Source organism: Diabrotica virgifera, chromosome 4 (genome assembly GCF_917563875.1).
Source record: "Diabrotica virgifera virgifera chromosome 4, PGI_DIABVI_V3a".
NCBI lineage: Eukaryota > Metazoa > Arthropoda > Insecta > Coleoptera > Chrysomelidae > Diabrotica > Diabrotica virgifera.
The window spans coordinates 195083925-195101523 of NC_065446.1; the positions used below are offsets into that span (position 1 = coordinate 195083925).

At 32.8% G+C, this 17599-nt stretch overlaps 1 protein-coding gene across 1 annotated transcript in view; it reads left to right on the plus strand.

The window, feature by feature from the left end:
* The first annotated feature begins 601 nt into the window (after nt 1-601).
* LOC126883280 (sterol O-acyltransferase 1-like) overlaps nt 602-17599 on the plus strand; it is a 76117-nt gene continuing 59119 nt past the window's right edge. Inside the window, exons 1-2 of the mRNA XM_050648619.1 lie at nt 602-788; nt 11420-11518. Coding sequence (XP_050504576.1) covers nt 11427-11518 — 92 coding nt within the window. The 5' untranslated portion in view covers nt 602-788; nt 11420-11426. The remainder of the gene's footprint in view (nt 789-11419; nt 11519-17599) is intronic.

Consider the following 17599-nt stretch of genomic DNA (forward strand, 5'->3'; position numbering starts at 1 on the left):
ATTCTCGGCGTGACAAAAAAAGACAAAATAAGGAACCAAGACTTAAGGAAAAGAACAGGTATCACTGATGCCGTTGAACGTATAGCCAAGCTGAAATGGAATTGGGCAGGTCACATAGCGCGACTGAAAGACTCAAGATGGACCAGAAAACTAATTGACTGGCGCCCAAGAGAAGACAAACGCAGCAGAGGACGACCACCAACACGCTGGATGGACGACATTAACCGAATATCCAAGAAATGACAACAAGAAGCACAGAACCGTGAAGAGTGGCGAATAATGGGAGAGACCTATGTCCAGCAGTGGACAGAAGAGGTTGTATGATGATGATGATGATGATGAAGTTACAAAAAAATTAGATCGGGCACCCCTTGTTTTTTGTAATTTTTAACATGCTACATTACATATCCAATAATTTTTATCCGATAAATAGCTAATAGGTGAAATTCGACCTCATATCGTATCTTGGACAATTATATTAAATTAAATTGTTAATCCATGGTTTTTAGTGCTAAATGCCCTGGTCTCATTTCCATAATCACTATCACACTTACAAAGACACTTTTATCAAGAAGCGAAAGATAAAACACATCAATAGTGACCTTTGTCACAATTATTTCGATAATGTAAGGATTCTATTGATTAACGGATGAATTTATTATTTCAAGTTTACCAATAAATCGAATACCACGTGCCAATTTTCTTGGACCTAGTTAATTTATTGTTAGGTACAGTGTTAAGTAGATATAGTAGTATTTACAGTTTGTGAAGATACACAAATTATCTTGGTAAGAATAGATATATTTTTTAATATGATATCGAACATTGACTTTGTTTTAATAATGAATATTTTATTTTCTGTAACAAAGCAATCGGTATTAATATCTCATCACATACGAATAGGAGTACATATTTAGCTTTAATTTTGTTCGTTTCTTTTTATTATGTCCTTATGTGATAAAGTAATTAGACATTGCTATGAATCTATTTTTTAATATTATCTCATAATTTTATACTGTTGAACGAAGTATATAGAGTGAGGCAGATAACTGGCCTAGTAGAAATATCTCGAGAACTAAAGGCAACAGAATCATGAAAATAGGAAAAAAGGTGTTTTGAACGATGATCTATTAAATGAAAATATTTTCATCTCTTTGCAACTTCCGGTTATACCGGAATTTGCTTATAACAGTTTTTAATGGGACACCCTGTATATTTTTACATTTCTGGATTCTCCTCAATATCTTCTTTCTTAAAATATTATGAGGTTTTGTAATATTATACAGGGTATTTTAAGAGATATTTACGTTGTTTTTATTAATTTCGTAGCAATATTCACACCCTGTACAATTGTAATAGTCTGGCATTAAAAACTCTGCTTACGTTCAAGTGATTTTTAATATAGTCTACTATTGTTAAGAATCATTAGTATAGCTAATTTTGAAATTTTAGTATACAGGGTTGGTCGAAACTCGAAATGAATATTTTCTGAGTTTTCTTAAATGGAACACCCTGTATTTTAGTATTGTAATGAAATGATATTTCATGGTACTTTTTTATTTTATAAGTATTCCCTGTATTCCCTTTATAATTTGTGAGTTATGGGTGATTTAAGCTAAACATTAATTGCAACAAAAAATACGTAAAATTTTATTAGGTTGGCCGTGAAAATATTCAATCACACATAATTTTTCAGAAATAAATACATATTAATCCAGACTGATCCTTAAAATTACCAATAATGGTTTAGCTATCAAAATACGTACGTAGTTAAGATTGTTGGTGCGATTAACAGTTAAGCACAAATTAAAGCAGTTAGGTATAGGGATTGATAAAATAATAAAATAAAATAAAAAAGTGCCATAAAATATCATTTCATTACAATACTAAAATACAGGGTGTCCCATTTAAGAAAACTCAGAAAATACTCATTACGGGTTTCGACCAACCCTGTATACTCAAATTAAAAATTTAGCTATACTAATGAATCTTGACAAGAGTAGACTATATTAAAAATCATTTGAACGTAAGTAGAGTTTTAGATGTCTAACTACTACAATTCTACAGGGTGTGAATATTGATACGAAATTAATAAAAAAACGTAATTATCTTTTAAAATACCCTGTACAACATTGCAAACCTTCATATTTTAAGAAAGAAGACATCGAAGAGAATCCAATAATGTAAAAATATACAGGGTGTCCCATTTAAAAAAATGAAATTATAAGCAACTTCCGGTATAACCGGAAGTAGCAAATAGATGAAAATGTTTTCATTAAATAGATGACTTATCAAAACCTCTTAATTAAAATTTTCATGATTCTGTTGCCTTTAGTTCTCGAGATATTTTTAATAGGCCCTTTATTTGGCTCACTCTGTAATCTGTATAGCTATGACTTAGAGACTTAGCGTCACTATTATTTATTATATTTTTCGTCTATTTTTTCGTATTTTGTTGTGTGTGAGAGAGAGAAAGAGAGAGAAGATAGCTTAGAAGCAGGTCCGTTAGCCACATATTTTATTTGTTTTTTACCGTAATCTAGTTTTTTGTTCTGTTCATTTTTCTTTTAATTGCCTTAAAGCATTTTGCTTATTTTTACTAGAATAATCCATTACTGCGTATTTTTTATAAATTCCATATAAAAATATATTTCTGACCTCTCTTTTGACTACTTTTTATTATTATGGGTTTTTATTATTATATTATTATTTGTTCAACTTTTCACATGCAAAAAATAAGCTTATATTTTTTACTGGGATTAATCCCATAATTACAATACTTAGTTTTAAATAATTCTAAAGCCAACCCTGACTAACATTTAGTACCCACTTTCATCCCTACCCAATGTAGACAATTTGCTGAAACATTTTTTGAACTGAAAACGAACATTCTCTCTTCTCTCTCTTGTTTTACCCGCCGAAAGGTAAAGACTCTCTTGTGTTAGCGTTCGTTGGCAACACATCTTTCCTTTCTCAATACGCGAGCCTTTCTCTAGATTCAAATATTATCATGAATCTTTCTCTGGGTTCAATTATCGCGGAACAAACGCTTTTTCTCTTTGCGCAATAGTATAAGACGCTTATCCGATAAAGACAAACCGCTAATCTGCTAAAAACAGTAAAAGCTCGTACAGTACGTACAAGAAGCAACCGCATATGAATCCACATACACACACCCAAACTTATATGGAGTCACCATGTATTTCAAATTAATATTGATTTATTTTGAAAAAACTTATTATTGTTGCGAAGAATAAAGTTTTTTATTGAAAATAAACAAATATATAAGACAGTCGGATAGTACAGCTCAGGACGATATAGGTTATTTGCTTGAGTTGCAAATTGAACGAAAATAAATAAACTAACTTTTGCGTCCAAAAACGACAATATGCCTGATGTGGGGTTATAGAACTTACAACAAGGAAAGATTATTGGTCTTGTGGAGATAGTAATGTTCTCAGAGGGACATAGCTGTAGAGCTAGGCGTAATACACGGCTTTCTGTCCAAAACCTATGCTAGGTGAAAGGAACTATAGGAAAACTCAAAAATAAAGCAAGGGAAAGTCGCCAAAAGTAATAATGGCTCTCCAAGATCGTTTAATTGTCCAATCAGCTGGAACACACCCAACTATTTCCCACCTGCAGTTCCAAAGGCAGCTTTTGGAAGCTACAGGTGTAACTGTTTCAGTTGAAACGATAAGAAGAAGAGTTTGTACCAAGAAGTATACAGCATAAGACAGTTACGGGTTCCCGAGTTATCCAGGCAGCACAAGATTGATCGTCTAAATTGGTGTCTTCACCACCAAAACTGGAACATTTGGAATTGAAAAAATGTGCTATTTTCAAAAAAAGTCAGGATTTGTGTAAAATCAAATGACCCATGAAATCGTGTACTTAGAGGTCGAGGAAGACAAGCAAGAACGAAAACTGTCATATCTGTTTACAAATATACAAGGGGAAGTGTAATGTTCTGGAGAGGAATTGTGATGTGTAAAAAAACTCGAGCATGTTGATTATCAACTCTAAATGTTGATAATTTGATTAGGAGCGTGCCCACGCAAACTGAAGCTTGCATAAGGACTAGATGTGATAACACTGACTACCACAAAATACAAAAAAAAAATAAATAAAAACAATTTAAACATTATTTTACATTAAAATTTTGTATGCTATTGACTTTAAAACAAGTATCCCTAATACAGTACGTGCCTCCTAGTGGCGAGATACGGGCAACAATACATTGGCTTATAGGGCAGTCCTTGCAGTAGGGATCCTGGCCTATACAGAAAAATGCAGGCGGGTGTGGGGTAATACTGCACTTTGGTTGCATGCATTGGTGGTGTATTGGCTAAACGTGCAGGGCAGGGTATGGTGCTGATAGAAAAGGCATTCAGGCATCAAATATCCAAAAATCTTTTCAGGCCATAATAATGAAAAGACCTTCTCCAAACGCAATAAAATCTTATACTGAAATGATGGCATCTCCTGAGGTAAAATGTTCCGGAAGTAAAATGAGCCTCCGTTCGGATCTCCGGGTGAGGACTATCTCAGGGGGAACACCATTGCAGGTTAGAAAAATCAGGATAAGGTCTTGGAATCTTGGTAGTCTTACATGTAAGAGTCTGGAGTTAGTGGATGCGCTCAAACGAAGAAGAGTTCAAATTGCTTGTATTCAAGAAACTAGGTGGAAAGGACAAAGGGCGAAAGAACTAGGTGATGGATATAAACTGTGGTATGTGAGTAGTAACACTAGAAATGGAGTTGGTATAATTGCTGATAGTGAAATGAAAAGTAACGTAGTAGAAGTTGTAAGAACGAGTGATAGAATGATGTCAGTGAAATTTGTAATTGATAAAGAGGTATTAAATGTTGTGTGTGTGTGTATGCTCCTCAAACAGGTCTGGGTGAGAATGAAAGAAGAGCTTTCTATGACCAATTAGGAGACGTACTGAGTGATATTCCAGCAGAGGAGAAAGTTATAATAGGAGGTGATTTCAATGCACATGTGGGCCAAGCCAAGACAGGATATGAAACAATACATGGGTGATTAGGCTTTGGAACAAGAAATGAAGCTGGAGATGATATGCTAGAATTACAAACAGCATTTAACATTTAACATTGTTAACACATTCTTTAAAAAGAGAGAAACTCAACTTATTACCTACAAAAGTGGACAACATCAATCCCAAATAGACTACTTCATGATATGGAAAGAAGACATACGTGAATGCAAGGACTGCAAGGTAATAGTTAGTGAGACAGTAAGTCAACAACATAAGCTGCTTGTTGTGGACATCGAAGTAAAAAAGCGAAACTAAACAAAAATATCGAAAGATGAGAAGGAAGGTCTATTCAGGGAAAGAATAGTAGAAAAAATATGTTGGAACATGAAAGGAAGCCCTAACACAATTTGGAGAAAAATGGTCAATATTATTAGAAAGACGGCTATTGAAATACTTGGGAAAACGGCAGAAAATAAGTTTGAGGATAAAGTGACTTGTTGGTGGTCAAATGAAATACAAGGAAAAATAAAAGAGAAGAGAAAATTATACAAAAAGTGGCAAGAAACCAGATCGGACATAGATCTTCAAAAATATATGGTCGCCAAAAAGGAAGCGAAAGTAGCAGTAGCAAAAGCTAAAGCAGAAGCGTATTCAAACCTATACGATCAACTTGATACCAGGGAAGGCGAAGCAAAGATATATAAAATAGCCAAACAGAGAGCAAAGAAAGCAAGAGATTTTAATCAGATTAGATGTATCCGAGATGAAAATAATAAAATATTAATTCACGAAAAGGATGTCAAAAAGAGATGGAGAAAGTATTTTGACAGTTTATTAAATGAAGAATTTGACAGACAGCCTGTGGAGTTAACGGAGACAATAACAGCAATGGTTACCAGAATAACAAACGAGGAAGTGGCTCAAGCGCTTCAAAAAATAAAAAATGGAAAAGCATTCGGACCAGATGATATTCCTGGGAAAGTATGGAGAGCATTGGGAGAGACAGGAATAAGTTGGCTAGCAGGTCTATTTAATAGAATTATGGAAGTTGGACAAATGCCAGACGAATGGAGAAGCAGTATATTAGTACCTGTCTACAAAAACAAGGGAGACATACAACAATACACAAACTACAGGGCTATAAAACTACTTAGCCACACCATGAAAATATGGGAGAGAGTAATTGATAGACGGATACATGAAGAAACCGAAATATCCGATAATCAATTTGGCTTTATGCAGGGCAGATCAAAAACAGATGCAATTTTCATTGTAAGGCAACTGATGGAAAAATACAGGAATAAAGAGACCAACGCTCATATGGTATTCATTGATCTTGAGAAAGCATATGATACAGTTCCTCGAGAGATTCTGTGGTGGGCACTCAATAAGAAAGGAGTCCCTGGCGAATATGTAAAGATTGTGAGAGATATGTATCAGGGAGTAACGACTAGTGTTAGAACAGGTGTGGGAGAGACTGATAAATTTCAGGTGAAAGTAGGATTGCACCAAGGCTCGGTGCTTAGTCCTTATTTATTCTCATTAGTTTTGGACCAGATAACAGCGAAACTACAGGGTAGTATTCCATGGTGCCTAATGTATGCTGATGATGGAATGTTAATAGGAAATAGCGAAAGAGACTTAGAACAAAAACTGGTACAGTGGAAACAAGCTCTGAAGGAAAAAAGTTTAAAACTTAGTAGGACAAAAACAGAGTATTTGGAATGTTTATTTAAAGAAGGAGTTACTACAAATAAAATGGTATCTTTGGATGGTGAAATTATTGTGAAAAGCAATAGTTTTAAGTACCTAGGATCGGTATTACAGAGTAATGGAGAAATAGATGGAGATGCATGCAGTAGAATTAGGGCTGGATGGATGAAGTGGAAAGAAGCGAGTGGTGTGTTGTGTGACAGAAAAATTCCAATGAAGCTGAAGGGAAAATTCTATAAAACAGCCATAAGACCGGCTATGATGCACGGAACTGAATGTTGGGCAGTGAAAAAGAAAGAGGGACAACGAATGCATGTGGCGGAAATGAGAATGCTTAGATGGATAAGTGGAGTGACAAAGAAGGATAAAATTAGAAATGAGTATATTAGGGGAAGTCTAGGTGTGGCACCAATTGATGCCAAAATGAGAGAGCAAAGGTTAAGATGGTTTCGTCACGTTCAACGTCGAGACGTTAATCACCCAATACGAAGAATAGCTGAAGTGCAGATTCCTGGAAGGAGTAGGATAGGAAGACCAAAGAAGACCTGGGGGAGACGATAAGGCAGGAAATGTTGGTAAAAGAGATTAACATTGATATGACCCAAGATAGAACTGTGTGGAGAAATGCAATTAGGGAAGCCGACGCCACATAGGGATAAGGCAAAGAGAATGATGATTGACTTTAAAACAACTACTTTCAATTTGTTTGTTAAATACTTTATTGTTTTATTTAATTGTTATGTATTTGTTATTAAATTGCTTTAAAATAAATTTTGTTTGACTTTGTGTGTTTGTTTTTTTTTAAATTCGCACGAAATAGTAAGAAATATCAGATGATTCCATATAAGTTTGGATGTGTGTACGTGGTAACCGGAATGTACTTGACCAAGACGCGGGTGAACACGAAAAGGGACCAAACAGTGACTTGGGTAAGATTTTTTATAATGTTTGTTATATCACTACATGAGCATACAACATACAGTAAGCACCAGAAAATATTGCCCTGTAATTTAACAGGAAATGTATGTCTTTCTCACACCTGTCCTAACACTAGTCGTTACTCCCTCATACAACTATCTTACAACTTTTACATATTCACCAGGCACACATTTCTTATTGAATGCCCACCACAGAATCTCTCGAAAAACTCTTTCATATGCTTTCTCAAATTCAATGAAAATCATATGAGTGTTTCCGAATTATTTCAATAGCAGTCTCTCTAATGATACGGACCATCTTCTTCCAAGTTTTGGTATAGCTTTTTTTATGTTTCAACACATTTTCTTTACTACACTTGCTCTGAATAGACCTTCTTTCTTATCTTTAAACATCCATCACTTGATTTTTTGTGGTCATCTCCGATATTTTGGTTTAGTTTTGCTATTTACTTGATATCCAGCACAAACAGTTTATGTTATTGGCCTACTGTCTCACTAACTATTACCTTGAAGTACTGACATCCATGTATATCTTTCTTTTTGTCATGAAATAATATAGTTGGGAGTGATTTAGGTTACTTAACGTAACAATTTGAGTTTCCCTCTTTTGAAAGAATGTGTTAACAATCGCCATATCTCATAATGTTGCTAATTTAAGCATATCATCTCCAGCTTCATTGTTAGTTTCAGAGTCTAGTTCTCCATGTATTGTTTCATCTCCTATCTTGGATTAGCCCACACATGCACTAAAATTACCTCCTATTATATCTTTCTCCTCTGATGAAATATCACTTGTTAAATTTCCTAATTGATCATAGAAATAGTTCACTCAGCCCTGTTTAAGGAGCACAGCATAAACACACAATATTCAACATTCTGTATCAATTATTACAAATTTCACTAATATTACTATATTACTCGTTTTTATAACTTCTACTAAGTTTAATTTTATTTCACTATCAGCAATTATACCAACTTCATTCCTAGTGTTACTTCTCGCACATACTTTGTACCACAATTTGTATCCTTCCCTAGTTCTTTCGCACTTTGTCCTTTCCACATGAGTCTTGAATGGAAGCAATATGTACTCTCCTTCGCTTAAGCTTATCTACCAACTGCATACTCTTACCTGTAAGACTTTTAAGATTCCAAGAACATATCCTTAAGTTTCTAACATGTAATGGTGTTTCCCATGAAATCGCCCTAGGCGGGAAATCCGAACTGAAGGTCAGTTTGCTTCCGAAACATTTGACGTCAGGAGATGTCATCATTTCATTTTATTCATTTGATGCCCGAATACATTTTCTATCAGCATCATATGTGCACTATTTAGCCAGCACACCACCAATGCAACCAAAATGCAGTACTACACCACATATTCGTCTAGTAAATAAATTTGAACTTCATGCAGATATAACTAATATAATTTCTCCATTTTATCTTTGTACATGCATGAAATTTGTAACGAAATACTTTGTATACTAGGTCCTTTTTTTTTACTTACAGAAACTAGTATCGTAAAATTAAATTACTTGTCCATAGAAACCATAATAAGTTAAACAAGGATAAACAACACGGCGTGTCATGATACCTTGTTTACTATGAATTTTGACGTTCATAATTTTCAGTGAAAGTAGCATTAGCGCATTTGTTGAGTGTATGATTTATATTGTGTTAAATATATTATAACATATTATAATATAGAAGAAAACCCCGTGGTTTAGAGAGGAAGTTAAGATAAAATGCCAAGAAAAGAAGAAAGCCTTTTTACAATACAGAGCAAAACAAACACAACAGGCATACAACCACTACAAACGAATCAGAAACGAAACGCATATTTTAGTGAGTCAAATAAAAAGGGAACACTGGCAGAGTTTCTCAAAACAGATGGAACACGACTTCTACGGAACACAAAAAGGTGTATGGAGAATGATCAGAGGGCAAAGAAAGGAGATGAACGAATTAATAAAATCGAAACACATTCAGAAGGAAACATGGGCAGACTACTTCCGATCTCTATTTGCTAAAGGCGACGATAATGAACCATCAACACCTGAAGTTACGACAAACGAAGAAATAAACATCGAGGAGGGAGAGGTAAAGGAAGCATTAAGAAAATTAAAAAATAGAAAATCTCCAGGAGAGGACAGAATATCGAACGAACTCCTAAAGTACGGAGGACAAGATCTAACTAAACAACTATTAAAATTAATACAAGAAATAATAGAACAAAACAGAATACCGCAATAATGGAGATCAAGCATTCTAATACTTCTCTTTAAAAAAGGAGTCAAATCAGACCCGGAGAATTACAGAGAGATTAACTTATTAAGCACAACATTAAAATTAACAACAAAAGTGATAACAAATAAATTGAATGAAATTATAACATTAGCAGAAGAACAACAAAGTTTTAGGTCGGGAAGGTCAAGCCCTGACGCTATATTTATAATGAGGCAAGTTCAAGAGAAATCGTTGGAATACAACAAACTGGCATATTTATGTTTCGTGGACCTTAAGAAAGCATTTGACAGGGTCACATTAAAAGACGTTGTCCACTTGTTATTCTCGAGTGAGGTACCTCTGGAAATAATTAAAACGATAGAAAACATCTACCAGAACAACACAATAAAAGTAAAAGTGGAAGATGAACTAACTGACCCTATTGAAGCCGGCAATGAGATAAGACAGGGGAATTCCTTGAGTCCTTTATTGTTCAACCTGATTATGGACGAAATAATAAAAAACGTAAGAACTAAAAAAGGATGACAAATGGGAGAAAAACAACTTAAAATAATCTGCTATGCGGACGATGCAATACTAATCTCTCAAAGTGAAGATGATTTACAACGTATGCTGCACCAAATCAAAATAGTCGCCAGAAAATTTAACATGTTAATTTTCTCAAAAAACACAAAATGCATGGTTATAACCGCAGATCCAATAAGATGTAAATTGGAGCTGGAAGGTCAGATAATAGAACAAGTGATGGAGTTTAAATACCTAGACATCACACTATCTAGCTACGGAAGGCTCGAAACAGAAGTGGAAGATCAAGTGAATAGAGCAAACAGAGCCGCAGGTTGCCTGAATGACACAATATGGAGAAATCAAAATATCGGAACAGAAATGAAAGGCAGAATTTACAAAACAGTCATCAGACCAATAATGACATACGCGGCAGAAACACGACCAAACACAGAGAGGACAAAAAGATTGCTCGAAACAGCGGAGATGAAAACCCTTCGAAAAATCGATGGTAAGACTCTATGGGGCAGACCTAGAAGTACAGATATACGACGGAGATGCAAGGTGGATAACAATAATAACTGAGTAAGAATAGAATGGAATGACAACAAATAGGGTAGTCAGGACAGCGAGAGAGGGTTCCCCAATAGGAAGACGATCAGTGGGAAGACCACGAAAACGATGGAACGGCAACTTACTAGAGGCACCTTGAAAAAACAGACAGAGTCATGTCTATTCAAAAAGAAGAAGAACAAGAAGAAGAAGAAGAAGAAAAAGAAGAAGAAGAAGAAGAAGAAGAAGAAGAAGAAGAAGAAGAAGAAGGACATTACATATCCACTTACGTTTCACTTAATTTTTGATTTAACTTGTTCGCAAATGAACCATGATGTTTGTACAAAGATAAAACGGAACAACTATATACGATTATTACAATACGAACTAGATCCAATTTGTTTTTAATTTAGAATATAACGCAAACAAAATAAATGTTAGTTCTTTAATGAAGCTATTTTTCAGCCACACAATGTATCACAGAGGAAAAGAAAAAGAAACCGGTAACAAGGAAACAGATGTTCCCAATCAGAAACCAAAACAAAATGTAAATCATAAACCAAAGTAAGTATACATATTTATTCCTACCTACATATTATATGCAATGTGTCATTATTTTAGAACAGAATAGAATAAAAATATGCTTTTTTCTACGATCGTGTAAAAATGTCTACTTTTACCCCAGGCTGTGGGTGAAAAAACGTGATATAATTCAGGAATTTTTGAAACCTCTCAGGTGTTGTAAAGGACGATGCCAGGAGTAACTTCTACTAAAATGTGATCAAAAATAATGTGAGCTTTTTTTTTATTGCGATTTTCATTTGTTAAATTTGCAATTTTTAAAGATTTTCAATTTTGCAGCTTAGGATATTGATTTTAGAGAAAAACTTTTTAATAGAAAGTTGTAGTAAATTAAAAAACCTACAATTTGAGCTATGGTAAGTTTAATTTCGTTTATTGGTTATTGCACAACAGCTTGCGAAAAGTCCAAAATGGCCGTTTTTTACAATTGCGTTATTTATTGTACAAATAATTTTTTTTATTTTTTAAAGCTTTAAAATGAGGATCTTTCAATTCCAAACATAAAAAAAATTGTATGGCCGGATTAATGAATTGGTTGCTTAGATATTATACATTGTTTATCCCAAGAGGTCAAATGTCGAATGCTATAACTTTTTGACAAAAAATCGTAGAGAGTTGGTGAAACATCCAATCTCCTTCTAAAGAGTTATGTTTTCATATTCTGATGTAAATAAATGCGTAAAACATTGTTAAGCCTCTAATTTTTGGGTTTGAAAATAAGCGGGCAAATTTCGTTATAAACATTTAGAGCTGAAGCGGCCCTGTACATCCTATGAGTGTCTAACTTACAGATTATTGTTGCTGAAGACGAAATGAAGATTTATAAAAAAATAAAAATTTTCTACAACCAACTGAAGCCGATATAATTGTTTCTTTTTTCTTAAATCGTAGTGCCTTTATTTATAAAAATTAATAAACTATTTTACATTCATTGACTAAAGAAAGACTTATGTTATCTTAAAATAAAAATTACTTAATTTTATTTAATTTTATTTTATTTAATTATTAAAAATTATTTTTAAAATCGGTGCTTTTGCGAGCGGCCGAATTTTGCAAATCGCCCGGCTCGCTTCAAATCCGCGCGGCTCGCTTCAAATCCGCGCGCTCGGAAAATTTTTACGTGACTTGTATTAAATTTTGACTGAAAACAATTTAATAATATTACCATTATAATATACAGTATATTTACCACTGTATTTGTTTTTCTTGATAAACCTTTATATGTGAAATCTCATTTCTGAAGAAATAATATTACAAAAATGATACATATATTATATGAAATATATAACTATATTTTTAATTTTTTCATTGTTATATAAATATAATAATAATAATGTTACTTCTTATTATACAATATAAAACTTTTTCTTCTTGTAGTGACTATCCGTTTTGGATGTTGGCGACCATCATGGCAATTTGGCAAACTCCATTTGGAAACTGAGAACCAGGAAGGCGAAGGATTACCTTGCTAGAAACTTTACGTACGCGTTCAACACAACAACAACAAATCTTTTTAGAGCAGCAGTACCGATTTAGTGTGCAAGTAGAGATTGCCATGATGGTCGCCAACATCCAAAACGGATAGTCACTACAAGAAGAAAAAGGTTTATATTGTATAATAAGAAGTAACATTATTATTATTATATTTATATAAAAATGAGAAAATTAAAAGTCTAGTTATATATTTCATATAAGTATCATTTTTGTAATATTATTTCTCCAGAAATGAGATTTCACATATAAAAGTTTATCAAGAAAAACAAATACAGTGGTAAATAGACTATATATTATAATGGTAATATTATTAAATTGTTTTCGGTCAAAATTTAATACAAGTTACGTAAAAATTTTCCGAGCGCGCGGATTTGAAGCGAGCCGGGCGATTTGCAAAATTCGGCCGCTCGCAAAAGCACCGATTTTAAAAATAATTTTTAATCATTAAATGTAACTAAATTTTATAATAATTTTTATTTTAAGATAATATAAGTCTTCTTTAGTCAATGACTGTAAAATAATTTCTTAATTGTTATAAATAAAGGCACTACGATTTACGAAAAAAGAAACAATTATCTCGGCTTCAATTGGTTGTAGAAAATTTTTATTTTTTTATAAATCTTCGTTTCGTCTTCAGCAACAATAATCTGTAAGTTAAAAACTCATAGGATGTACAGGGCCGCTTCAGCTCTAAATGTTGATAACGAAATTTGCCCCCTTATTTTTAAACCCAAAATTTAGATCGGCTTAAGTTGGTCGTAGAAATTTTTTATTTTTTTATAAATATTCGTTTCGTCCTCAGCAACAATAATCTGTAAGTTAAAAACTCATAGGATGTACAGGGCCGCTTCAGCTCTAAATGTTTTTAAAGAAATTTCCCCCCTTATTTTCAAACCCAAAAATTAGAGGTTTAAAAATGTTTTACGCATTTATTCACATCAGAATATGAAAATATAACTCTTTAGAAGGAGATTGGATGTTTCAATAACTCTCTACGATTTTTTTTTCAAAAAGTTATAGCCTTCGACATTTGACCTCTTGGGATAAACAATTTATAATATCTAAGCAACAAATTCGTTAATCCGGCCTTACAATTTTTTTATGTTTGGAATTGAAAGATCTTCATTTTAAAGCTTTAAAAAATAAATAAAATATTTGTACAATAAATAAGGAAATTGTAAAAAACGGCCATTTTGGACTTTTCGCAGGCTGTTTTGCAATAACCAATAAACGAAATTAAACTTACCATAGCTCAAATTGTAGGTTTTTTAATTTAATACAACTTTCTATTAAAAAGTTTTTCTCTAGAATCAATATCCTAAGCTGCAAAATTAAAAATCTTTTAAAATTGCAAATTTAACAAATGAAAATCGCAATAAAAAAAAGCTCACAATATTTTTGGTCACATTTTAGTAGAAGTTATTCCTGGCATCGTCCTTTACAATACCTGATAGGTTTCAAAAATTCCTAAATTATATCCTGAAATCGACCTATTTTTCACCTACAGCCTGGAGTATTTCGCGCACACATTTTAGTTTAGAAAGTTTCACTTTTCCGCACAATTCGATGAAATAAAATTATTTTGACATAATATTCGAAAGTCAAATCGGTAGACAATAACAGTCGTTTTGAATCATCGTCATGGAAACCAAGATCGTCGTCATGCTAACTAATTATATTGAAAGTTTGGTTTTGACAACTTTGTCAAAGAATTAATTTGTGTATGTATTTTCATATTAATTAAATTAATTGATTAAGATTTGGTAATTTTTTAAAGACTCTTAGAAAAAAATATTGTTCCTAACTCTTGCAGAAAGTCTCTTTTCCGCACTCGACTGCTTGCCGAACTCCCGCTTCGCGTCGTTCGGCAAACTGCAGTCGCGTGCGGAAAAGAATGACTTTCTGCAGTTGTTAGGAAAATAACTACCTATTTTGTCATTGAAAATTTTAAAATTTTATGGACAAAGCTTACATACAGTCAAAAAATATCAGTAACAAATAACAAATACAATTTACTAGAATTAGATAAATCGTCAATATTAGTATATAAGAGTATTAATGTCCGACTAGTCTATTATTTGACAAATAATGACATTATTTCGAAGTCTATTAAGTACAATATAACGCCCTAGGGCCTATTACATTTAAATAACGAGTTAAATACTGTCAAGTTGACAAATAAAACTCTAAGTAAAACTATGGTTACCACAATTACGTTAAGACTATTTCTGGTAAATGTACTTATTTGAAAACTATTTTATTCAAAATTCATTCTAATTTTTTGCATATAAAGAATAATTTAGTCGGACATTAAACGTTGAAGTCACTACGGGTATTATAATAATAACGCTTTCGGTCAACGTATTATTGTGGATCAATCTATCAATAAAAGATAGAATAAAAAATTTATTTTTTTATATAACAGGGGGCATATAAATTTGATCCACCCTGTATATTGATTTGTAAATATTTATTAGAAGGTAGCGAGCATGTAAGTGGCTTTCTCCTTTAATGAGTTTTTTATGAAGATTTAAAAACTTTTGTGAATAATTAAAGTGAAAGGAAGATTTATTTAGGATTATAATGTAAAAAGATTGTTTATTACGGAAAAGGTAGAATCTACAGGTAGAGGTAATTATCAGTTTCTAGAAAAATAGTTTAAAAGAAAGTTTGGAATTTTAATCTCTTTTTGTTTAACCTCGAGTAAATGTTGTAGAATTCCCCGAAAGTAATTATGATGGTAGGAATATTTTTGAAAGATCGACTTTGTTTTCGAATGAAAAGAGAGGAAGGTGGAGAGATAAATGTTTCTGAATGGCTAGGAAATTTGGAATGGGGAAAGAGAATCTTGAAAATTGAGACAGTTGGAGAAAGAAAAATTAGTATGTTATTGGCATCGCTGAAGAGCAGTCAACGTTTTCATGGATAGTTAGATAGCAAGTACCAGTGGTTGTTTGATAGTGGAGAATAGAGCTGAAAAGTGGAACGAGAAACAGATCAAGTTGAGACGAAATACCTCTTTGATTCTGTATTATTGTGAGAAGGAGAGGAGAGAATTTTTGGAGTCTGTTTGAATCGAGTACTGGTTAAAAAAAGGCCTGGCTCGTTGCAGAATTGGTGCTGGTATGCTGATAGATTTGAAGCTTGAGAACGGATAGGGCTTTGATGGGTAGCCTAACATAGTCAACGAGGGAGAGCTGTTTTGGGTCAAGAGCAGACATCAGAGTGAGTGAAGCAAAAGGTCAGTAAATTGATGTCAAAGATATTTTTATGTTCGGAAACTAAAATTTTGAGTAAAAGCATATGAATTAAGATTCCAATATTTCAAAAAGTAAATAGGAAGTATGTATAGGTAATTTTGCGAATACCTAAATTTGTTTGTTTAGCTTGTTTTATCAGAGTCATCGGGAGCAAACCGATAAATTGTTTTTTAACTAGAATAAATTTAAGTGGTAAAAATTTTATTCGGACAGCTGTGTCCACAGGTTTTAAATTTGATCGATTTTTAGAGTATTGATTTTGATAATTAAAGAAAATTCTGTATGCTTATTTTATATTTCTATTTAATTCCCTTTCCTAATATTTTTTCCCGATTAGAACCAACCAAGAGATACTGAAACCACGAGAGAAGATAAGTATAACATAAGATAATTTAGATATTTTTTTTGTATTATAAAAAGGCACCCTGAGATTTTTTCTTAATTTTTTGTATGATTTGCGACAATTGGATAATTGATTAAATAGTTAATTGGAGTAATCAAATAAAGATTAATTGATATTAAAGTAATAAAAAGTAAATCATAACAGTATATACCTCGGTCCGAAGGCCCTCGGCCTATACACCATTGACCTAAAGCGTTATTATCCTTATAATACCCTTGGTACTTTAATAACTATAATATTATATTAGTATTATAATATATTGCACAACTTATATAAATTTCAAATTGAACATACAACAAATAAAATATATTAGTAACTAATAAGTTTAAGCTGCTGCATATGAAACCCAATTTTCTTAGTTATTCATTAAGAAATTCTTCTATTGAATAATAGATTTTTAGATAGATATACTTACTTTTGTCATTTTACGGAACTTTGGGAAAGATGTTGCAGATTTAAGTTGTAATGGGAAATGGTTGTATAGTTTTTTTTTTCGGAATATAATATGGATTTCTTTACTAACTCAGTGAACGGGATCAGTAAATAAATATCAAAGGTTACATTTCTGCTGGAGTAGACATGATTAGGCCTTGCTGGAAAGACATGAAGGTGTTTACGAATTAAGCAAACCGTTTCTAGAATAAAGATGGAAGTATTAAAATTCCATGATCTATGAAGTAACTTCTGCAATGTGTAGTACTTCTGAGGCCAATCAGATATCTTATTGCTCTTTTTTGCAATTTAAAAATAACATCAGATTGAGCAGCTGTACTAGAACCCCAAAAAGGAAGACCCTATAGAAGATGAGACTCGAACAACGAAAAATATGTTATTTTAGAAGATGCTAAATTGATTTTCCTTGAAACAGATCTAATTGCATAGCAAGGTGAGACGAGTTTCTTACTT